The 24,060-nt window shown below is 66.4% G+C and overlaps 1 protein-coding gene across 1 annotated transcript; it reads left to right on the plus strand.

Moving 5' to 3' along the window:
- Nucleotides 1-1,311: 1,311 nt before the first annotated feature.
- On the plus strand, nt 1,312-23,163 carry ITGA3 (integrin subunit alpha 3). The gene is made up of 25 exons (XM_056512320.1): nt 1,312-1,580; nt 7,245-7,366; nt 7,454-7,536; nt 10,137-10,386; nt 11,190-11,273; nt 11,854-12,061; nt 12,854-13,047; nt 13,226-13,314; nt 14,235-14,371; nt 14,466-14,552; nt 14,633-14,700; nt 14,782-14,918; nt 15,511-15,657; nt 16,205-16,302; nt 18,041-18,206; nt 18,815-18,883; nt 18,994-19,073; nt 19,445-19,522; nt 20,008-20,110; nt 20,198-20,368; nt 20,452-20,565; nt 21,061-21,174; nt 21,611-21,709; nt 21,817-21,942; nt 23,017-23,163. Exons 1-25 carry the CDS (start codon nt 1,384-1,386, stop codon nt 23,125-23,127), a joined length of 3,132 nt encoding a protein of 1,043 aa, XP_056368295.1. The 5' UTR covers nt 1,312-1,383; the 3' UTR covers nt 23,128-23,163.
- The last annotated feature ends 897 nt before the right edge of the window (nt 23,164-24,060 follow it).

The following is a 24,060-nucleotide window of genomic DNA, read 5'->3' on the forward strand; positions in this document are numbered from 1 at the left end:
GATGGGGACAGGGGATGGGGACAGGGACAGGGGATGGGGACAGGGGACAGGGGACAGGGGATGGGGACAGGGGATGGGGACAGGGGACAGGGACAGGGGATGGGGACAGGGATGGGGACAGGGACAGGGGACAGGGACAGGGGACAGGGATGGGGACATGGGGATGGGGACAGGGACAGGGACAGGGACAGGGGACGGGGACAGGGGATGGGGACAGGGAGGTGGCTGTGCCAGGTCCGGGTGCCACCGCCCGCAGCGCTGCCCGCGGTGTCCCCGCTGCCGTCACTCTTTCCAGTGACACAGCGACACGGGGACACGGGGACACGGGGCGGGGGACACAGGACATCCTGCAGCCCCCCCAGCCCAGCCCAGCCCAGCCCAGCCCAGCCCGGATTTCCCGGCACGGGCGGGGGCGGCGCGGTGGCTCCCGGTGACCTTCGGGAAGGGGCGATGCTGCCGCTGCCACCGCGGTGTCCCCGCCACTGTCACCGCGGTGTCCCCGCCACTGTCACAGCGGTGTCCCCGCCGCTGTCACCGCGGTGTCCCCGCCGCTGTCACCGCGGTGTCCCCGCCACTGTCACCGCGGTGTCCCCGCCGCTGTCCCACGGCACGGGGACCGTCTCGGGGTGGGGAGGGTCTCATCCCACAAGGGCTCCTAATTTTGGGGTCTCATCCTGGGGGGGGTGGCATCCCAAAGAGGTGTCAGGTAGGGGGGTCCTACCCCGGGGCGATGGGGGGAGCTGTCCTGGGGGGGGTGGAGGGCGGGGGTGTCACAATGGGAGGGGTCTCAAAATGGGAGGGGTCTCACAGTGTGGGGGGGTCTCACAGTGTGGGGGGGTCTCACAGTGGGGGGGCTCTCACAGTGGGAGGGGCCTCACAGTGGGAGGGGTCTCACAGTGGGGGGGTCTCACAGTGTGGGGGGGTCTCACAGTGGGGGGGCTCTCACAGTGGGAGGGGCCTCACAGTGGGAGGGGTCTCACAGTGGGGGGGTCTCACAGTGTGGGGGGGTCTCACAGTGTGGGGGGGGTCTCACAGTGTGGGGGGGGTCTCACAGTGTGGGGGGTCTCACAGTGGGAGGGGTCTCACAGTGGGAGGGGCCTCACAGTGGGCGGGTCTCGCAGTGGGCGGGGTCTCTCAGGGGGAGGGGTCCGAGGCGCCGCCATCCCCCCACCACAGGTGACACACCTGCGCTGTCCCTCCCTCCCCGCACACCTGCGCACGCACTCGCGCAGGTACCCGGAACGCCCCGCGGGGTGCGCGGCCCCTTTAAGGGGCGTGTCCGGAAGCGGCGAGGCCCCGCCCCCGCCCCGCCCGGCCCCGCCCCTCCCGCGCGCACCGGGCCCGGTGCGGAGGCACGGCTGCCTACGGCGGCCGGTGCGGGTCATGGCGCGGCACCGCCGGCCGCGTCCGCCCGCGCTCGGCCCGGTGCCGCTCCCGGTGCTGCTGGCGCTCGGCCCGGTGCTGCTCGGAGCCGCCGCCGCCTTCAACCTGGACCGCACCTTCCCCGTGCTCAAGGAGGGCCCCGCCGGAGCCTTGTTCGGCTTCTCGGTAGCGCTGCACCGGGACGCGGAGCGGAGCCTGTGAGCGCGGGGGGGCCGTGGCTGCGGGAGGGGCGGTCACCGCTGGGTGGGGGGCAATGGGGAGGGGTCCCCGTGGGGTGCGGGGGGTCCCCGGTGGTTGGGAGCGGAGTGAGACAGCGCTTTACCGGCGAGCGGGGGGGTCCCCAGTGGGAGTGGGGTGCGGGGTGGTCCCCGCGGGGTGGGGCAGAGCGAGGAGCCCCCCGTGGGGTAGGGGTCACACGTGGGGTGGGGTCCTTGTGGAACGGAGAGGGGCGGGGGGTCCCCCGTGGGTATTTGGGGTCCCCCGTGGGTATTTGGGGTCCTTCTGGATTTTGGGGGTCCCTCTGAGGGGGGGTCCCTGTTCTGTGTCAGGGCAAAGGTCCCGAGCCCGCGCCGCTGCTGTGGGGGCGAGGGCGCACCTGGAGGGGGGTGGGGTGAAGGGTGAGGGGGGGTCCAGGTGAGGGGGGGTCCCTCGTGTCCCGGGACCCAGGTGAGGGGGGGTCCCCGCTCCGTAGTTGACCCTCGGGGGGGTCTCCCCTGCTCGCAGCTTTCCCGCCCCCCGGTTTTAACCGGGGGTCCCACCCTGTTCCCCCTCCTCACTCCCGGTGACACTGGCGGGGTCTGGCAGCAGCGTGGCGACACCCCTTGTGTCCCCCCCACCCCCCGGGTGGGCTCGGAGCCCCTCAGCCCCTCCGGGAGGGTGGGGGGCGCTCCCAGCCGGCGCCGCCCCCAGCGGGAGCCCCCCCGAGCCCCCCCAGTCCCGGCCCGGCCCCGCCGAACCTGTCGGACTGTGGTTCCTGCTGCCAACAAAAACCCTTTTCAGCCGGGGCAGACCCCGTGCCGCCCCCCGCTGTGCCCCCCCGGACCCCCCCAATCCCTGTCCCCCAATCCCTGTCCCCAAATCCCTGTCCCCAATCCCGGCAATTCCCGTCCGTGCCGGACACAGCTCCCGGCTTTGTCCCCCTCAAGGGCGCAGATTTTTGCTCCGTCTCCTCCTCGCCGCTCTCCCAGCTCGGGGGGGTCTTTGGGGGACCCCCGGGATCCCGTTTTTCCCCCGGGGAGGGCCGGTGGCAGCTGCTGGCTGCAGCCACGTGCCGCTCCGCATTCCAGGGATGCATTCGGGGCCGGCCCCGCCGTGGGACGGGGGGTTGTTGGTGTGGGGGGGACGGAGCGGCTGGGGGGGCGCGGGACCCCCCCGAGACCCCCCCCGGGACCCCCACGCAGCGCTCCGTGTCCTCCCGGGAATGGCCCTGCGGGGGTTTTTGGGGGGCTGTGACACGGACCCGCCGCACCCCCGCGTGTCCCGGCGTGTCCCCCCGCGGGGGGGGAGGGTGGGGGAGGTCCTCGGAGACAGAACCCTCCCTCCCCCCCCCGGGAATTTGTGCCCCGTTCACCGGGAGCTTCCGCTGCCCTTCCCACGGGCGGGAGCTGCGCGGGGTGTTCTCCGTGCGTGGGGGTGTCCCCAGTTCGGGGTGTTCTCTGTGCGTGGGGTGTTCTCTGTGCATCGGGGTGTCCCCAGTTCGGGGTGTTCTCCGTCCATGGGGGTGTCCCCAGTTTCGGGCTATCCCCAGTTTTGGGGTGTCCCCAGTTTTGGGGTGTCCCCAGTTCGGGCTATCCCCAGTTTTGGGGTGTCCCCATTTTTGGGCTATCCCCAATTTTGGGCTATCCCCATTTTTGGGCTGTCCCCAGTTTCGGGCTATCCCCAGTTTCGGGCTATCCCCAGTCTCGGGCTGTCCCCAGTTTTGGGCTATCCCCAGTTTTGGGGTGTCCCCAGTTCGGGGTGTCCCCAGTTTTGGGGTGTCGGAGCCGCTGGGCTCCCCGGCCCCCTCCCGGTGCGCTCTGCTCGCAGGTGCAGGGTGGGGACAGGAAAGGGACATTTCCTGCCACCGCCCCCCCGATTCGCCTCACGGGAGGGAGGGAGGGGGAAGGGAAGGGGTGTCCCCGCTTTTTTTGGGGAGGGGGGCTGGCTCCTGCCCTGCCCGGGGGATGCTCCGAGGCATTCCCGAATTCCGGGCGGGGCCGGGGCGATGCCGGAGCCCCCCCAGTTCCCCCCCCGTGTGCAAAGGTTTTGTTTGCTCGCTCCTCCCCGGCCAGGTGAGCGCGGCTCTTATCAGCCCAGCCCAGATTTGGGGCGCCCCGTGTCCGGCTTTGCCTCGGGTGGGGCCGCTCGCTCCGGCCCAGGTGGGTTCCTGGGGAAACTGAGGCACAGATCCGCTCCGGGAAGGATGAAAATTCTCCCCCTGTTCCTCTAAAATCTGCATCCCTGCGGGGTTTGGGGCTCTGCCCGGAGCTCGGGGGTCTCCCTGCTTCCAGCTGGCGGCTGAGGAGAGCGCTCTGCCGGGCTGGCGGCGTTCCCGGCCTCGCCTCCCTCCCCCGGGCCGGGCTGGTGCGATCGGAGCTGGCTCGGCTCCCCCCGCCTTGGCCCGAACCCGCCGGGGTCCTGCGGGGCTGCGGCTGCTCGGAAGGACGGATGTGGGGCCGTCTGTCCATCCATCCATCCATCCATCCATCCATCCATCCATCCATCCATCCATCCCTCCACGAGCCGTCGCTCCCTCTCCCGGCTCCTCCCAGAGGGGCACGGGGGGATTTCCCCGCTCAGGGACCCCCATGGCACCCCCAAATTGGGGGGAGTGGGTCTGGAGAATCCCCCCTCATCCCCCCCCAACCTGCTCCTCCCCTCCCGGCTCCTGGTGGGAGATGGGTGAGGAGCCCCCCCCTCGCTGTTCCGTGGGGAGGGGGCTCTGGGGGGGTGCACGACCTCCCCCTCCCCTCATTCCAGACCTGGCTGCGGTGTCCGGGTGGGATTCTCGGCCATCCTCGCCTCTCCCACCGCAGTTTTGGGGCGCTGGTGTGCGGACCCTCCCCCAGCTCCCCCGTCCCAGCTCAGCCAGCGCTCCCATCCCGCCCCGCCGTTCGCCAGGGCGGATTAGGACAGAGCGCGGCCTCGCATTCCTGCCTCCCTCCCGGCCTCCCTCCCCGGCCTCCCCCTCGTGCCGCTCTTTGACCGCCTCAAAAATCCCAGTTCCCCCCACACCGCACCAGTGGGACCAGTGCCACAAACTGGTCCTGCCCCCCACCCCCCCAGAATCCCGGGGGCACGCGGTTTTCTCCGGGCTGGGGGACGCCCCCCGGTGTCCCCCCCTGCTCTGGGAGGGCCCCGCGTCCCGCGCCCCCCTTTCCCAGGAGCTGCGGGTGGGCTGCCGTGCCGGGAATCTTGGCTGGAGGCAGCCGAGGGATGCCGGAGCTGCTTGGCTTGGGTGGGCTCCCCCCGACCCCCCCGGGACCACCGGGAGAGCCTGGGGGCAACCCTGGGGGCGTCCCGCAGCCGGGCGAGACCCCCGGGATTCTGGGGGGGCCGGGACCAGTTCGTGGCGCTGGTCCCACTGGTGTGTGGGGGACGGGGAGCTGCGGATTTTGAGATGGTCAAAGAGCAACCAAGGGGGGGCTGCAGGTCCCGCTGGGGTTCGGGGTGTAGGGGCAGGGCCCCCCCAGATCTGAGCCACTTCCCCGCCAGGTCAGAGGGACAGCGGCGCCCCTTGTGCCCCCCCCCTTGGAGCTGGGGGTGCGAATTCCTTCGTGCCGAGCTGGCAGAGCCGCGAGCCATCATCACCCCCATCCTGGCATCCGCCCCCCCTCCCGCAGCCCCCCCTTGGGGTGATCGCTGCCAACCCCCCCCCACCTGAGTCAGCCCCCCGGGGGGGTCCCGGCGTGCCGGGGCGGGGGCTGCCCGGGGCCCCGCATTCCTCCCGCTGCGCCCGGGCTTGAGTCAGCGCCCGGCCCGCCCGGACGTGCCCGCGCTGCCGGGCCCGCCTTGCTCAGCGCGCCGCTCCCTGCGTGCCTGGGGACAGCGGGGACATGGAACTGCCTGGGGGACATGGAACTGCCTGGGGACAGCGGGGACATGGAACTGCCTGGGGACACGGCTATGCCTGGGGACAGCAGGGACCCGGCACTGGCTGGGGACAGCGGGGACATGGAACTGCCTGGGGGACAGCGGGGACACGGCTGTGCCTGGGGACACGGCTGTGCCTGGGGACAGAGGGGACATGGCACTGCTCGGGGACAGAGGGGACATGGCAATGCCCTGGGGACAGAGGGGACACGGCACTGGCTGGGGACAGAGGGGACATGGCACTGCTCGGGGACAGAGGGGACATGGCACTGCTCGGGGACAGAGGGGACACGGCTGTGCCTGGGGACAGCGCTGGTGGCGCTGCTGGGGGACGGACAGAGCGTTCCACCGGTGCTCTGGCTGCCGTGTCATGTGTCCCCTCCATGTCCCGGGTGCCGGTCCCCACCGTGTCCCCCCGTGTCCCCCCCGTGTCCCGTGTCCCCCCCATGTCCCGGGTCCCGTGTCCCCCCGTGTCCCGCAGCCAGAGCCCGGCACTTCCTCCCCCAGCACGGCCACCTCCACGCCATTGTCCCCGCGCTCCCGAGGGACTCCCGGCGGAAAGCCTGGCCCTTCCGGAGCGCTCCGGCCGTGCCAGGCCGCAGGGCCTGGGGTCCCGCGGGGCGGGGGGTCCCTTCAGCATCACCCGGAGGAGCTGGGGGGCACATCCAGCCTGGAATGGCGATGTCCCCCCACAGCCGGGCCAGCCCTGCCCCTCCTGGGGGATGTCACCCACCCGGGAGGAGCTGCGGGGCTGGGACAGCCCGAGAGCGTCCGGGGCGGGGGCGTCTGACCGGGGTGGGGGCGTCTGTCCCAAACCAGGGGTGTCCATCCCAAACCAGGGGTGTCCATCCCGAATTAGGGGTGTCCATTCCAAATTAGGGGTGTCCATCCCGGATCAGGGGTGTCCATCCCGGATCAGGGGTGTCCATCCCAAACCAGGGGTGTCCATTCCAAATTAGGGGTGTCCATCCAGAATCAGGGGTGTCCATCCCGAATTAGGGGTGTCCATCCCGGATCAGGGGTGTCCATCCCATATCAGGGGTGTCCATCCCGGATCAGGGGTGTCCATCCCGAATTAGGGGTGTCCATCCAGAATCAGGGGTGTCCATCCCGGATCAGGGGTGTCCATCCCAAATTAGGGGTGTCCATCCAGAATCAGGGGTGTCCATCCAGAATTAGGGGTGTCCATCCCGAATTAGGGGTGTCCATCCCGAATCAGGGGTGTCCCTCCCGGATCAGGGGTGTCCATCCCGGATCAGGGGTGTCCCTCCTGGATCAGGGGTGTCCATCCCAAACCAGGGGTGTCCATCCCGAATCAGGGGTGTCCATCCAGAATCAGGGGTGTCCATCCAGAATTAGGGGTGTCCATCCCGAACCAGGGGTGTCCATCCCAAACCAGGGGTGTCCCTCCCAGCCCCCTCCCCATTCCGGGGGGTTCTGTCCCCTGGTGATTCCAGACCCACCCCAGCTCGGGTTGGGGGTGCAGAGCAGCCCCCCCTCTTGTTTCCCCAGAGCACAGCGAGGTTTGGGGGGTCCCTGTGACCCCTCTCCCACCCCCCATGCTCGGGGACGGGGCTCAGGCATGCTGGGAAGGAGTGGGAGACCCTTCGGGTTCCAGCTCTGCCCCATATTTGGGGGTGTCCGGGGAAGCAGCTCCGGTGTCCCCAAATCTCCCCTCCCCAGGGCACCCACCTGGCTCCGCACCCCAAAATGACCTGGAGGGGGCTTGGGGGGGTTGGATCTGCTCCGCCCCACCCACCACCCACCCAATCCCCCTCCTGCCCCCCCAGGCTGCTGGTGGGGGCCCCCCAGGACACGGAGCCGGTGAACGGGACGCGGACGGGGGCCGTGTACGCCTGTCCCCTGAGTGCCACCACCCGCGACTGCCAGCGCCTGGCCATCGAGCTCCGGGGTGGGTGACCCCTCGGGGGGTGTGGCCACCCCAAATTCCGCCCCCCAGGAGAGGGGAGCCCCTCTCAGGCCGGCTGTTCCCCCGCAGATGAGCCGGACAAGGCCATCATTGAGGACATGTGGCTGGGGGTGACCGTGGCCAGCCAGCGGCAGCCGCCGGGGAGGGTCCTGGTGAGTCTGGGGGCGCCAGGGGGCTCTGCAGGCCCGGGTCCTGAATCCTGTTCCTTACACACCCAGATCCTGGTTCCTTACACACCCAAATCCTGAATCCTGGTTCCTTACACACCCAAATCCTGGTTCCTTACACACCCAAATCCTGAATCCTGTTCCTTACACACCCAAATCCCGAATCCTGGTTCCTCACACACCCAAATCCTGGTTCCTTACACACCCAAATCCCAAATCCTGGTTCCTTACACACCCAAATCCTGAATCCTGGTTCCTTACACACCCAGATCCTGGTTCCTTACACACCCAAATCCTTGTTCCTTACACACCCAGATCCTGAATCCTGGTTCCTTACACACCCAACTCCTGGATCCTGGTTCCTTACACACCCAGATCCTGAATCCTGTTCCTTACACACCCAAATCCTGAATCCTGGTTCCTTACACACCCAAATCCTGAATCCTGGTTCCTTACACACCCAAATCCTGGTTCCTCACACACCCAGATCCTGAATCCTGGTTCCTTACACACCCAAATCCTGAATCCTGTTCCTTACACACCCAAATCCTGGATCCTGGTTCCTCACACACCCAAATCCTGAATCCTGGTTCCTTACACACCCAGATCCCAAATCCTGGTTCCTTAAACACCCAAATCCTGAATCCTGTTCCTTACACACCCAAATCCCAAATCCTGCTTCCTTACACACCCAAATCCCGAATCCTGGTTCCTCACACACCCAAATCCTGAATCCTGTTCCTTACACACCCAAATCCCAGATCCTGGTTCCTTACACACCCAAATCCTGAATCCTTACACACCCAAATCCCAAATCCTGGTTCCTCACACACCCAAATCCTGAATCCTGGTTCCTCACACACCCAAATCCTGGTTCCTTACACACCCAGATCCTGGTTCCTTGCACACCCAGATCCTGGTTCCTTACACACCCAAATCCCAAATCCTGGTTCCTTACACACCCAGATCCTGAATCCTGTTCCTTACACACCCAAATCCTGAATCCTGTTCCTTTCACACCCAGATCCTGGTTCCTCACACACCCAAATCCCAGATCCTGCTTCCTTTCACACCCAAATCCCGAATTCTGGTTCCTTACACACCCAAATCCCAAATCCTGGTTCCTTGCACACCCAAATCCTGGTTCCTTGCACACCCAAATCCCAGATCCTGGTTCCTTTCACACCCAAATCCCAGATCCTGGTTCCTTTCACACCCAAATCCCGAATTCTGGTTCCTTGCACACCCAAATCCTGGTTCCTCACACACCCAGATCCTGACTCCTCCCAGATCCCAGATCCCAGATCCCAGTTCCTTACACACGCACCCTTGGGGTGTCCCCTGGACCTCAGTGTCCCTGCTGTCCCCAGGCCTGTGCCCCCTGCTACACGTGTGGGCTGTCTCAGTCCCTGGTCACTCCCTGAGCTGTCTCTTGTCCCCATTGTCCCTGTCCCTGTTCCTGAGCTGTCCCTGTCCCTGTGCTCAGTCTCTGACTGTCCCCTGTGTCCCTGTCCCTGATCTGTCCCTGTCCCCTGTGTCCCTGTCCCTGAGCTGTCCCCTCTCTGTCCCTGTCCCTGATCTGTCCCTGTCCCTGTCCCCAGGCCTGTGCCCACCGCTACACGCACGTGCTGTGCTCAGTCCCTGATCTGTCCCTTGTCCCCTGTGTGTCCCTGTCCCTGAGCTGTCCCTGATCTGTCCCCTCTCTGTCCCTGTCCCCGCTGTCCCCAGGCGTGCGCGCACTGCTACACGCGCGTGCTGTGGTCAGTCCCTGTCCCTGTGCTCAGTCTCTGACTGTCCCCTGTGTGTCCCTGTCCCTGAGCTGTCCCCTGTGTGTCCCTGTCCCCAGGCGTGTGCCCACCGCTACACGCGTGTGCTGTGGTCGGTCCCTGATCTGTCCCTTGTCCCCTGTGTGTCCCTGTCCCTGAGCTGTCCCTGAGCTGTCCCTGAGCTGTCCCTGTCCCCATTGTCCCCAGGCCTGTGCACACCGCTACACGCGCGTGCTGTGGTCAGTCCCTGTCCCTGTGCTCAGTCTCTGACTGTCCCCTGTGTGTCCCTGTCCCCTCTCTGTCCCTGTCCCCAGGCGTGTGCGCACCGCTACACGCGCGTGCTGTGGTCAGTCCCTGATCTGTCCCTTGTCCCCTGTGTGTCCCTGTCCCTGAGCTGTCCCTGTCCCCTGTGTGTCCCTGTCCCTGAGCTGTCCCTGAGCTGTCCCCTCTCTGTCCCTGTCCCCAGGCGTGCGCGCACCGCTACACGCGCGTGCTGTGCTCAGTCTCTGACTGTCCCCTGTGTGTCCCTGTCCCCTCTCTGTCCCCGCTGTCCCCAGGCGTGTGCCCACCGCTACACGCGCGTGCTGTGGTCGGTCTCTGACTGTCCCCTGTGTGTCCCTGAGCTGTCCCCTCTCTGTCCCTGTCCCTGAGCTGTCCCCTCTCTGTCCCTGTCCCCTCTCTGTCCCTGTCCCCAGGCGTGCGCGCACCGCTACACGTGCGTGCTGTGGTCAGTCCCTGATCTGTCCCTTGTCCCCTGTGTGTCCCTGTTCCTGTCCCTGAGCTGTCCCTGAGCTGTCCCCTCTCTGTCCCTGTCCCCAGGCGTGTGCCCACCGCTACACGCGCGTGCTGTGGTCGGGGGCCGAGGCCCAGCGCCGCATGGTCGGCCGCTGCTTCGTGCGGGGCGGGGACCTGGGGCTGGACCTGGGGGACGAGTGGCAGACGTACCACAACGAGATGTGCAACGCCAACACCGACAGCGACGAGACCGGCATGTGCCAGATGGGCGCCAGCGCCGGCTTCGGCAGCAACGTCGTCTTCTTCGGGGCGCCCGGCGCCTACAACTGGCAGGGTGGGGTTTGGGGGGGCAGGGGGGGGTTTGGGGAGGTTTTGGGGGGAACAGGGTGTGGGTTCTGGGGGTTCTGGGGGGGCAGGGTGCAGGTTTTGTGTGCAGCAGAGAGATTCTGGGGGGCTCTGGGGGGGCAGGGTGCGGGTTTGGGAGGGCAGGGTGGGGGTTTGGGGGACAGAGTGAGGGTTTTGGGGGTTCTGGAAGGTTCTGGGGGAACAGGGTGCTGGTTTGTGGGGGCAGGGGGGAGTTCGAGGGGCAGGGTGCAGGTTCTAGGGGGACAGGGTGTGGGTTTGGAGGGGGTTCTGGGGGTGCAGGGTGTGGGTTTGGGGGGGCAGAGTGGGGGTTTGGGGGGGCAGGGTGAGGGTTCCGAGGGGTTCTGGAGGGTTCTGGGGGTGCAGGGTGCGGGTTTTGGGGGTGCAGGGTGCGGGTTTTGGGGGGGCAGGGTGTGGGTTCTTGGGGGTTCTGGGTGGGGCAGAGGGGTTCTGGGGAGTTCTGGGGGGACAGGGTGCAGGTTTGGGGGGTTTCTGGGGGCTCCTGGGGGGGACAGGGAGGGTTCTGTGGGTTTAGGGAGTTCTGGGGGGACAGGGTGTGGGTTTAGGGGCTTCTAAGGGGCAGTGTGGGTTCTGTGGGGGGCACGGGGGTCCTGCCGCCCCTGGGGTCACCCCTCTGGCCGCCACCCTTTACCCTGGGGGTTCCTGGGTGTCTGTGCCCCCCGTGGGACCCCAGCCCGCGGTGGGGTGACCCCAGCCCGCAGTGGGGGGACCCCAGCCCGCAGTGGGGTGACCCCCGGCCCCCCCGGCCCGCAGGCACTGGTTACCTGCTCCAGCGGGACAACTGGGACCTGTTCGACTTCTCCTACCCCAACAAGAGGAGCGGCAACACCTACATCGGTGAGGGGGGGTGGGGTGGGGGGGGGGTCTCTGATTGATCCCGGGGGTCTCTGATTGATCCCGGGGGGGTCTCTGATCGATCCCCGGGATGTCTGATCGATCCCGGGGTGTGTCTGATCAATCCCGGGGGGTCTCTGATCGGATCCCGAGGTCTCTAATCGATCCCTGGGGTCTCTGATCGATCCCTTGGTCTCTGATCGATCCCCAATGTCTCTAATCGATCCCGGGTGGTCTCTGATCGATCCCTTGGTCTCTGATCGATCCCCAATGTCTCTAATCGATCCCCAATGTCTCTGATCGATCCCTTGGTCTCTGATCGATCCCCAATGTCTCTAATCGATCCCCAATGTCTCTGATCGATCCCTTGGTCTGTAATCGATCCCAAATGTCTCTGATCGATCCCCAATGTCTCTGATCGATCCCTTGGTCTCTGATCGATCCCCAATGTCTCTGATCGATCCCTTGGTCTCTGATCGATCCCCAATGTCTCTGATCGATCCCTTGGTCTCTAATCGATCCCAAATGTCTCTGATCGATCCCAAATGTCTCTGATCGATCCCCGTGTCTCCGATCCCCCCAGGGTACTCAGCCGAGGCGGGCCCCGCGGTGCTGCAGCCGGACGCGGTGACGCTGGTGACGGGCGCGCCCCGGTACCGGCACACGGGGGCGGTGCTGCTGCTGAGCCGGGGGGCGCGGGGGGAGCTGAGCCCGCGCCTGCTGCTGCCCGGGCCCCAGGTGGGCTCCTACTTCGGCAGCGCGCTCGCCCTGGCCGACCTCAACAGCGACGGGTGAGGGGCGACCCCCGGCGTGGGGAGGGGGATTCACCTGGGGCACACTGCGGGTGTGGGGAGGGGCTGCGACCCCCGGGGTGGGGACGGGGATGCGACCCCCGGGGTGGGGAGGGGGATGCGACCCCCGGAGTGGGGAGGGGGATTCACCTGGGATTCCTGTGGCTGTGGGGAGGGGGCTGCGACCCCGGGGTGGGGAGGGGGATTCACCTGGGATTCCTGTGGCTGTGGGGAGGGGGCTGCGACCCCCGGCTGTGCAGAGGGGGATGCACCTGGGGCGTCCCACAGCTCCCAGGGGTGGGGGTCTCACCTGGAGCATCCTCTGGCTGTGGGGAGGGGGCTTCATCTGGAATTCCTGTGGCTGTGGGGAGGGGGTTTCACCTGGGACATCCCACAGATCCCAAGGGTGAGGGTCTCACCTGGGATATTCTGTGGCTCCTGAGGGTGGGGGTCTCACCTGGGACATCCCACAGTTTCTGAGAGTGGGGGTCTCACCTGGATCACCCCCCATCTCCCGAGGGTTGGGGTCTCACCCCACAGTTCCTGATGGTTGGGGTCTCACCTGGATCACCCCACAGCCCCCAGGGTTGGGGTCTCACCTGGATCACCCCCCATCTCCCGAGGGTGGGGGTCTCACCTGGATCACCCCCCATCTCCCCAGCATCCCCCAGCTCCGTTGTGGGAATTTCTTTTGGGATAATCCCATCTCTGGGTGCATCCCCCCCGCACATCAGCGCTGTGGGGAGGGGGCCGTGCCCCAGCCCCGCCCCCCAGCCCCCCCTGTCCCCGCAGCTGGCAGGACCTGCTGGTGGGAGCCCCCCACTACTTCCAGCGGAAGCAGGAGGTGGGGGGCGCCGTGTTCGTGTACATGAACGAGGCCGGGGGCTTCCAGCAGCGCCCCAGCCTCGTCCTCACCGGCCCCAGCCACTCTGGCTTCGGCTTTGCCCTGGCCAGCCTCGGGGACATCAACCAGGACGGCTTCCAGGGTGAGGTTTTGGGGGGCTCAGCAGGGAAAATGAGGCTGGGGGGGTGTCTGGGGAGGTTCGGGGTGCGGGGCTCCCTCCTGCTCTGGGGTCTCGCAGAAGGGGGAGGGGCTGGCTGGGGTTGGGGTGCCAGGGAGGGTCTGGGGGGGCTGACCCTGCTGTTGTTCCCCCCCCCCCCCAGATATCGCGGTGGGGGCTCCTTTTGAGGGGCCGGGCAAGGTTTACATCTACCACAGCAGCGCCCAGGGGCTGCAGGAGCGGCCCCGGCAGGTGAGGGGACCCCCAAAAACACCCTAAAAACAGCCCGAAAACACCCTAAAAACAGCCCGAAAACACCGTAAAAACACCCCAAAAACACCCTGAAAACAGCCCAAAAACACCCCAAAAACACCCCAAAAACAGCCCAAAAACACCCCAAAAACACCCTAAAAACAGCCCGAAAACACCCCAAAAACACCCCAAAAACAGCCCAAAACCAGCCCAAAAACACCCTAAAAACACCCTAAAAGCAGCCCAAAAACAGCCCAAAACACCCCAAAAACACCCCAAAAACACCCAAAAACCCCCAAAAACACCCTAAAAACAGCCCGAAAACACCCCAAAAACACACTAAAAAGACCCCAAAACCACCCTAAAAACAGCCCAAAAACAGCCCGAAAACACCCTGAAAGCACCTCAAAAACACCCTAAAAACACCCCAAAAACACCCTAAAAACACCCCAAAAACACCCTGAAAACAGCCCCAAAAACGGCCCCAAAAATCGCCCCAAAAACACCCCAAAAACTGCCCCAAAAACACCCCAAAATCATCTCAAAAACACCCAAAAATACCCCAAAAACAGCCCAAAAACCACCCTAAAAACACCCCAAAAACACCAACAAAAACACCCGAAAACACCCAAACAACCCCAAAAACACCCAAAACCACCCAAAAACACCCCAAAATCCACCCAAAAATACCCCAAAAACCCACCCCAAAAACACCCAAAAACACCCAAAAACACCCAAAAAACCACCCCAAAAACACCCAAAACCACCCCAAAAACACCCAAAAACACCCCAAAACATCCCAAAAACACCCCAAAACACCCCAAAAAACACCCCAAAACCAGCCCCCACTGCGGACTGGGATGCTGTGAGTACATCCCAGCGTGGTGGGCACTGGGTGACCCCCCTGCCCCCCAACCCAGGTGATCAGCGGCTCAGAGCTGGGCCCCAGCAGGATCCAAACCTTCGGCTACTCGCTGAGCGGGGGGCTGGACATGGACGGCAATTCCTACCCCGACCTGCTGGTGGGCAGCCTGGGCGAGAGGGTCGTCCTGCTCAGGTACAGCCCTGGGGACGGGGGACAGCCGTGCTGCCCCCCTGGGGTGGCACAGGGCAGGGGGGGCTCAGCCAGACCCGTCACACCCCAAACCCAGAGCCCGTCCCGTCATCAACATCCTGGACAAGACCTTCACCGTGACCCCCAGCAAGGTGGACCCTGCCCAGTGCACGCCCAAGGCCTGGTGAGTGCCGGTGTCCCCGGTGTCCCCGGTGTCCCCGCGGCTGCTGGGGGCACCCCTCATTGTCCCCTTTGTCCCCCCAGCATGACGGTGACCCTGTGCTTCTCCTACAACCAGAGCGCGGGGGACCCCAGCTACAAGGAGAGGATCAGTGAGTGGGGGGAGAGGGGAGAGGGGTGGGGGGACCTGGGGACAGGTCCTGGGGGTGTTGACAGCCTGTGCTGTCCCCCAGCCCTGCAGTACACGCTGGAGGCCGACAGGGACCGGCACCCGCCCAGGGTCAGGTTCTGGGGGTCCCAGTCTGCCACCTACAGCGGGAGCCTCACCATGCCTGACACCCGCTGCCAGTCCCACGAGCTGCTGCTGCTGGTGAGAGTCCTTCCCTCCCTCCCTCCATCCCTCCTTCCATCCATCCCTCCATCCATCCTTCCATCCCTCCCTCCATCCCTCCTTCCTTCTATCCATCCCTCCTTCCATCCCTCCATCCATCCATCCTTCCATCCCTCCATCCATCCATCCTTCCTTCCTTCCGTCCATCCATCCATCCATCCATCCCTCCTTCCATCCCTCCATCCATCCATCCCTCCATCCCTCCATCCATCCTTCCATCCCTGCTTCCATCCATCCCTCCTTCCCTCCATCCATCCCTCCTTCCTTCTATCCATCCATCCTTCCTTCTATCCATCCCTCCATCCCTCCATCCATCTTCCTTCCTTCCTTCCTTCCTTCCTTCCTTCCTTCCTTCCTTCCTTCCTTCCTTCCTTCCTTCCTTCCTTCCTTCCTTCCTTCTCTCTTTCCATCCCTCCTTCCTTCTATCCCTCCATCCATCCCTCCTTCCTTCCATCCATCCCTCCTCCCTCCCTCCCTCTCTCCCTGTGACCCTCTGGGGTCTGTCCCAGCCCTACCCGAGGCTGGAGCTGATTTTGGGGGTTCCCTTGGTGTGTGACTCCCCCCCTCCCAGGACACCATCCGCGACAAGCTGCGCCCCATCGTGCTCTCCATGAACTACTCGCTGCTGGAGCGGCCCCGCTCCTTCCAGCCGGGCCCGCGGCCCCTGGAGCCCTTCCCGGTGCTCAACCAGGACCAGCCGCACCGCAACGAGACCAAGGTGCGCCGGGCGGGGGGACACGGGGGGGACAGGGCGGGGGGGACACGGGGGGGACACGGGCGGGGGGGACACGGGGCGGCCCCGGGGGTGGCAGGGCGGGGGACACGGGGTGGCCCCGGGGGGGACACGGGCGGGGCCGGGCCCGGGGTGGCCCCGGGGGGTGACAGGGCGGGGGGGACACGGGCGGGGGGGACACGGGCGGCGCCGGGCCCCGGGGTGGCCCCGGGGGGTGACAGGGCGGGGGACACGGGGCGGCCCCGGGGGGTGACAGGGCAGGGGGGACACGGGGTGGACACGGGGGGGACACGGGGGGGACACGGGCGGGACCGGGGGTCACAGGGCGGGGGGGACACGGGCGGGGCCGGGGGTCACAGGGCGGGGGGGACACGGGGCGGCCCCGGGGGGGTGACAGGGCGGGGGGGACACGGGGGGGACACGGGCGGGGCCGGGCCCCGGGGGTGACAGGGCGGGGGTGACAGGGTGGGGCCGGGCCCCGGGGTGGCCCCGGGGGTGACAGGGCGGGGGGGACACGTCGCTGTCGCCGCAGGTCGAGTTCCAGCAGGAGTGCGGCTCCGACAACCAGTGCTACAGCAACCTGCGGCTGCGCAGCAGCTTCGTCACCGAGCACGGCCAGCCCCTGCCCAGGTACAGCCGCGCTCCCGGTGGCCCCCTGTCCCATGGGTGTCTCCCTGTCCCACACGGGTGTCACCTTGTCCCACGGGGGTATCAGTGTGCCGTGGGGATGTCAGTGTGTCATGGGAGTGTCACTGTGTTGTGGGGGTGTCACTGTGCCGTGGGGGTGTCACTGTCCCACGGGGTGTCACTGTGCCATGGAGGTGTCACTGTCCCACGGGGATGTCACCTCTGTCCCACGGGGGTGTCACTGTGCCATGGAGATGTCACTGTCCCACGGGGTGTCACTGTCCCACAGGGATGTCACCTCTGTCCCACGGGGGTGTCACTGTGCCCTGGGGGTGTCACCTCTGTCCTCTGGGGGTGTCACCGTCCCACGGGGATGTCATCTCTGTCCCCCAGGGGTGTCACTGTCCCCAGGGGTGTCACTGTCCCCCAGGTGTGTCCCTGCCCCCAGGTGTGTCACTGTCCCCCAGGTGTGTCCCTGCCCCAGGTGTGTCCCTGCCCCAGGTGTGTCCCTTCCCCATGGGTGTCCCTGTCCCAGGTGTGTCCCGTCCCCAGGTGTGTCCCTGTCCCCCATGGATGTCACTGTCCCCCAGATGTGTCCCTGCCCCAGGTGTGTCCCTGTCCCCCAGGTGTGTCCCGTCCCCAGGTGTGTCCCTGCCCCAGGTGTGTCCCTGTCCCCCAGGTGTGTCCCTGTCCCAGGTGTGTCCCTGCCCCAGGTGTGTCCCTGTCCCCCATGGATGTCACTGTCCCCCAGGTGTGTCCCTGTCCCCCAGGTGTGTCCCTGCCCCAGGTGTGTCCCTGCCCCAGGTGTGTCCCTTCCCCATGGGTGTCCCTGTCCCCAGGTGTGTCCCTGTCCCAGGTGTGTCCCTTCCCCAGGTGTGTCCCTGCCCCAGGTGTGTCCCTGCCCCAGGTGTGTCCCGTCCCCAGGTGTGTCCCTGCCCCAGGTGTGTCCCTGTCCCCCATGGATGTCACTGTCCCCCAGGTGTGTCCCTGTCCCCCAGGTGTGTCCCTGCCCCAGGTGTGTCCCTGCCCCAGGTGTGTCCCTGTCCCCCATGGATGTCACTGTCCCCCAGGTGTGTCCCTGTCCCCCAGGTGTGTCCCTGTCCCAGGTGTGTCCCTGCCCCAGGTGTGTCCCTGTCCCCCATGGATGTCACTGTCCCCCAGGTGTGTCCCTGTCCCCCAGGTGTGTCCCTGCCCCAGGTGTGTCCCTGCCCCAGGTGTGTCCCTGTCCCCCATGGATGTCACTGTCCCCCAGGTGTGTCCCTGCCCCAGGTGTGTCCCTGCCCCAGGTGTGTCCCTGTCCCCCAGGTGTGTCCCTGTCCCCAGGTGTGTCCCTGTCCCCAGGTGTGTCCCTGTCCCCCAGGTGTGTCCCGTCCCCAGGTGTGTCCCTAAATCCCCCAGGTGTGTCCCTAAATTCCCCAGGTGTGTCCCTGCCCCATGTGTGTCCCTGCCCCAGGTGTGTCCCTGTCCCCAGGTGTGTCCCTGCCCCAGGTGTGTCCCTGTCCCCCATGGATGTCACTGTCCCCCAGATGTGTCCCTGTCCCCCAGGTGTGTCCCTGCCCCAGGTGTGTCCCTTCCCCAGGTGTGTCCCTGCCCCAGGTGTGTCCCTGCCCCAGGTGTGTCCCTTCCCCAGGTGTGTCCCTGCCCCAGGTGTGTCCCTGCCCCAGGTGTGTCCCTTCCCCAGGTGTGTCCCTGCCCCAGGTGTGTCCCTGCCCCAGGTGTGTCACGGTGTCTGTCCCCGCAGGCTGAACGGGACGCAGGTGCTGCAGTACAGCCGGGACGTGCGGAAGCTGCACCTGAGCATCGACGTCACCAACGAGCCGTCGGCGCCCGGGAACGGGGAGGACGCGCACGAGGCGCTGCTGAACGTCACCGCGCCCGCCAGCCTGCTGCCCTCCTCCGTGCGCCCGGTACGGGGCACCGGGGCACCGGGGCAGCTGGGACACTCACCTGGGGACGCCTGGGACACCCACCTGGGCACCCAGAGCCACCTGGGGCACTCACCTGGGGACACCTGGGGCACACACCTTGACACCTGGGGCAACGGACACCTGGGGCAACTGGGACACCTGGGCACCGGGGACACCTGGGGACACTCACCTGGGGACGCCTGGGACACCCACCTGGGCACCCAGAGCCACCTCTGGCACCCACCTGGGCACCTGGGGACACTCACCTGGGCACCTGGGCACCTGGGGACACTCACCTGGGCACCTGGGCACTGGGGTACCGGGGACACCTGGGGCACCTGGGACACCTGGGGCACCTGGGGACACTCACCTGGGGCACCTGGGCACTGGGGTACCGGGGACACCTGGGGCACCTGGGACACCTGGGGCACCTGGGGACACTCACCTGGGCACCTGGGGACACCTGGGGACACCTGGGGCACTCACCTGGCCACCTGGGGACACCCAGAGCCACCTGGGCCCCCCACCCACCTGGGCCACACCCATCTGGGCCCCCCGGTGCCACCTGGGCTGGGCCAGGATGGTTCTGACCCGCTTGTCCCCCCCAGAGCGGAGCCTGCACCTTTGGGGAGACGGTGCTGTGCGAGCTGGGAAACCCCTTCAAGAGGAACCAGAGGGTGAGAGTGCCCCCCACTGCCCCCCCTGTCCCCACATTGTCCCCAAGTGCCCCCTGGACCCTCCTGGGGCTCAGCAGGTGGGGTCCAGCTGAGCTCCTTGTCCCCAACAGGCAGAGCTGACCATCACCTTCGAAGCCATCGGGATCATGCTGGACACACGGGAGGTGTTGGTGTGGCTGGACCTGTCCACGTGAGTGGGAGGGGCTGGGACAGGGGTGGGAGGGTCCCTTGGGATGGGACATGGTGGCCCTGGGTGGTCCCTTGGGACGGGACATGGTGGCCCTGGATGGTCCCTTTGGGATGGGACATGGTGGCCCTGGATGGTCCCTTGGGATGGGACATGGTGGCCCTGGATGGTCCCTTTGGGATTGGGGACATGGTGGCCCTGGAGGGTCCCTTGGGGATTTGGGACATGGTGGCCCTGGAGGGTCCCTTGGGGATTGGGGACATGGTGGCCCTGGATGGTCCCTTGGGACGGGACATGGTGGCCCGGGATGGGACATGGTGGCCCTGGACGGTCCCTTGGGGATTGGGGACATGCCAGCCCCGGTCCCCTGGCAGGCAGAGCACCCAGGAGGATCTGCAGCCTGTGGTGGCCAAGCTGCTGGTGGATTACAGCATCCAGTCCTCGCTGAGCATGTGAGTGTCCCCTGGTCCCCTCTGTGTCACCTGCCCCTCTCTGTGTCCCCTGGTCCTCTCTGTGTCCCCTGCCCCTCTCTGTGTCACCTGGTCCCCCTCTGTGTCCCCTGGTCCCCTCTGTGTCCCCTGCACCTCTCTGTGTCCCCTGGTCCTCTCTGTGTCCCCTGCCCCTCTCTGTGTCCCCTGGTCCCCTCTGTGTCACCTGGTCCCCCTCTGTGTCCCCTGGTCCCCTCTGTGTCCCCTGGTCCCCTCTGTCCCCTGCCCCTCTCTGTGTCCCCTGGTCCCCTCTGTGTCCCCTGGTCCCCCTCTGTCCCCTGCCCCTCTCTGTGTCCCCTGGTCCCCTCTGTGTCCCCTGCCCCTCTCTGTGTCCCCTCCATTCCCCCAGCCCAGTCTGGCTGTGTCACCCTCCGTGTCCCAGCAATGTCCCAGCAATGGGGTGTCCCCTGTGCCCCTCACGCCGTTCCCGTCCCCCATCCCGTTCCCAGAGCCTCCTCCCACATCCAGTCCTACTTCAGCGGGACCGTGGTGGGCGAGTCGGCCATGAAACAGGAGCAGGACGTGGGCAGCGCCCTCACCTTCGACTTCCAGGTGAGCCGGGCGCGGCTGGAGGATCTGGGGATGCGGGAAAGAGGCGGATTTGGGAATTCTGGACCTCACCTCCCGCCCTGCCCACAGGTGACCACCAAGGGCGAGTCCCTGGGCACGCTGGGCACAATCCTGCTGGGCTTTGAGTGGCCCTACGAGATCCCCAATGGCAAATGGCTCCTGTACCCCACCGAGATCCTGGTGAACGGCAACGACACCTGTCACCCCCCCGGGGGGCTCATCAACCCCCTCAACCTCACCGTGAGTCCCCTGTGCCCCCAGGGCCGTGTCCCTGCCCCACCACGGGGGTCCCAGGCTCTGATGGGGCTCGTGTCCCCCCTCAGCTGCTGCAGGACCAGGCCCCGTCCCGGCACAGGCGGGAGCTGGAGCCCCCCGAGCCGGGCGAGCCCCCGGTCACTTTGGCCACCGGCCGGCGCCCGAGGTCCGAGACAGTGCTGGTGAGTCAGGGGGCTCAGGGGGGTCTGGCAGGTCACTGTCCCCAGAGTGTCCTGGCACCAGGGTGGTGCTTTGCAGTGCCAGGCTCTGTCCACGGGGGGCAGCACTTTTAGGGGTGCTGCAGTACAGGTTTTGCCCACAAGGGGGCAGCACTTTTGGGGGGCGCTGCAGTACCGGGTGTGCCCACATGGGGCAGCACTTTCACGGGCGCTGCAGTACCAATTTTGCCCACAAGGGGCAGCACTTTTAGGGGGTGCTGCAGTACCAATTTTGCCCACAAGGGGCAGCACTTTTGGGGGGGGCGCTGCAGTACCGGGTGTGCCCACAAGGGGCAGCACTTTTGGGGGCGCTGCAGTACCAGTTGTGCCCACAAGGGGGCAGCACTTTTAGGGGTGCTGCAGTACCGGGTGTGCCCACAAGGGGGCAGCACTTTTGGGGGCGCTGCAGTACCGGGTGTGCCCACAAGGGGCAGCACCGCTCTTACCCGTGTCCCCCAGAGCTGCTCGGCGGGCACGGCGCGCTGTGTGTGGTTCGAGTGCCCCCTGCGGCACACGCAGCTCCCCTCCAGCTTCAGCCTCCGCGCCCGCGTCTGGAACAGCACCTTCATCGAGGTCAGTGCCGGGGCTGCGGGCTGGGGGCTGCCCCCGCCCCTGGGGGGAGTACAACAGGGCACAGAGTGTGCTCAGGGGGCTGGCAGCCACCCCTGTGTGTCCCTGTTGTCACCTGTGTCACACCTCCATCCGTGTGTCCCCCATCATCATCATCATCCACATCATCCCCCTCCTTCATCTGTGTGTGTTCCACCTGTGTCCCTGTCCCTCACCTGTGTCCCTGTCCCTCACCTGTGTCCCTGTCCCTCACCCGTGTCCCTGTCCCTCATCTGTGTGTCCCTGTCCCTCACCTGTGTCCCTGTCCCTCATCTGTGTCCCTGTCCCTCACTATGTCCCTGTCCATCACTCATGTCTCTGTCCCTCACCCGTGTCCCTGTCCCTTACCCTGTCCATCATCTGTCTGTCCCTGTCCCTCACCGTGTCCCCCCGTCCCCAGGAGTTCCGGGACTTTGACCGTGTGAAGGTGACGGGCTCGGCCACGCTGTTCCTGCGCTCGCAGGTGCCCACCATCACCATGAGGAACCACACGGTGCGGGTGAGCCAGGCCAGAGAGCCCTTACTGGGGCAAGCTGGGGCAAACTGGGCGGGACTGGGGCCACGCTGGAGCCCCGTGCCCCCAGCGAGCCCCTTCCCACCCCCCAGTTCTCGGTGGACGTGGACTCGGAGCTGCAGGAGGAGCAGCCGGCCGAGATCGCGCTCTGGCTGGTGCTGGTGTCGGTGGCAGCCGGGCTGCTGCTGCTGGGGCTCATCATCCTCCTCCTCTGGAAGGTGAGGGGGGTCCCCAAATCCCCTTCCCGGGGAGGAGGGGCTGCAGGAGCTGTGCTGAGATCTCGTGTCACCCCTGGCTGCCTCGTCCCTGCCTGGCGAGGGCTGCGAGGGATCCGCGGCTGGGAGACTGTCCCTATAGCTGGGGACTGTCCCTATAGCTGGGAGACTGTCCCTATAGCTGGGAGATCATCCCTATAGCTGGGAGACTGTCCCCGCGGCTGGGAGACTGTCCCTATAGCTGGGAGACTGTCCCTATAGCTGGGAGATCATCCCTATAGCTGGGAGATCATCCCTATAGCTGGGAGATTGTCCCTATAGCTGGGAGACTGTCCCCACAGCTGGGAGACTGTCCCTATAGCTGGGAGACTGTCCCTATAGCTGGGAGACTGTCCTTATAGCTGGGAGATCATCCCTATAGCTGGGAGATCATCCCTATAGCTGGGAGATTGTCCCTATAGCTGGGAGACTGTCCCCACAGCTGGGAGACTGTCCCTATAGCTGGGAGACTGTCCTTATAGCTGGGAGACTGTCCCCACAGCTGGGAGATCATCCCTATAGCTGGGAGATCATCCCTATAGCTGGGAGACTGTCCCTATAGCTGGGAGACTGTCCCCACGGCTGGGAGATTGTCCCCACAGCTGGGAGATCATCCCTATAGCTGGGAGACTGTCCCTATAGCTGGGAGACTGTCCCCACAGCTGGGAGACTGTCCCCACGGCTGGGAGACTGTCCCCACAGCCGAGAGATCGTCCCCGCAGCAGGAATTGCCCCCCGGGGGTGGCAGGTGTCCCCCAGGTGGGAGGTGCCCACCCGGGAGGAAGATTCCCGGCTGGAGAGGGATGAGGAAGAGGAGCAGAGACATTCCCGACACGTCTTGGGGTGCAAAACCTCCTGGGCTGTGCGCCCGAAGAAGGGCGGATCTCCTTCCCTGGGGCCAATCTGGGGACACCCCCAGATTCTTGAAGCCCCCCCCTTTTACCCTGCTGGTTGTGCAGGACCCCCGCACGCTGTGGGGCGCCCAGGACGCCCCCAGGCGCTGTCCCGGCGCCGCTGACCGTGTCCCCTTCCCTGCAGTGCGGGTTCTTCCGGCGGGCCAACACCCGGGCCATGTACGAGGCCAAGGGGCAGAAGGCGGAGATGAGGATCCAGCCGTCGGAAACCGAGCGGCTGACGGATGACTACTAACGGGGGGCGACCCCCGTGCCCCCCCGGGCCCCGCCTGGTAATGCCCCGAGGGGCCGGGCTGCGGCGGCGCCTTCCTCCTCTTCATCCTCCTCTCCTCTTCCTCTGTCCCGCAGGGTCCCCGCAGGGCGCCGGGGTCTCTCCAGGATCGCTGCCGCTCCCTTTGCCTCTGCTCTGCGCCGCCTCGGGGGTCTCTCTCCTCTCCCCGACCCTCTCAGCCCCTCGCTGACCCCCTGTTCTCTCTCTCCCCCCCGTCCCCAGTGTGATTTTTTCCAGCGGACCCGCTATTACCGGATCATGCCCAAGTACCACGCGGTGCGGATCCGGCAGGAGCAGCGCTACCAGCCCGGGGGGCTCCTGCCCCGCCGCCGCCGCAAGAAGCTCTGGGTGACCAAGTGGCAGGAGCCGGACAAGTACTACTGACCCCCCGACCCCCGCCCGGACCCCTGCGAGGGGGGCTGTGACTTTGCACAAGCGCATCTCTCCCTGCGCCCGTCCCCTGGGGCGCGGCCGGCCCCGGTTTTGGCTGCCGCAGTCCCTCCGTGGCTACCGCAGTCCCTCCGTGGCTACCGCAGTCCCTCCGTGGCTACCGCAGCCTGTCCGTGGCTACTGCAGCCTGTCCGTGACTACCGCAGTCCCTCCGTGGCTGCCGCAGTCCCTCCGTGGCTACCGCAGCCTCTCCGTGGCTACCGCAGGCTATTCTGGGCTACCGCAGCCCCTCCCTGGCTACCGCAGTCCCTCCGTGGCTACCGCAGCCTCTCCTGGGCTACTGCAGCCTCTCCATGGCTACCGCAGCCTCTTCTGGGCTACCGCAGCCTCTCCTGGGCTACTGCAGCCTCTCCATGGCTACCGCAGCCTCTCCGTGGCTACCGCAGCCTCTCCATGGCTACCGCAGCCTCTCCATGGCTACCGCAGTCCCTCCGTGGCTACCGCAGC

Source organism: Oenanthe melanoleuca, chromosome 27 (assembly GCF_029582105.1).
Source record: "Oenanthe melanoleuca isolate GR-GAL-2019-014 chromosome 27, OMel1.0, whole genome shotgun sequence".
Lineage (NCBI taxonomy): Eukaryota > Metazoa > Chordata > Aves > Passeriformes > Muscicapidae > Oenanthe > Oenanthe melanoleuca.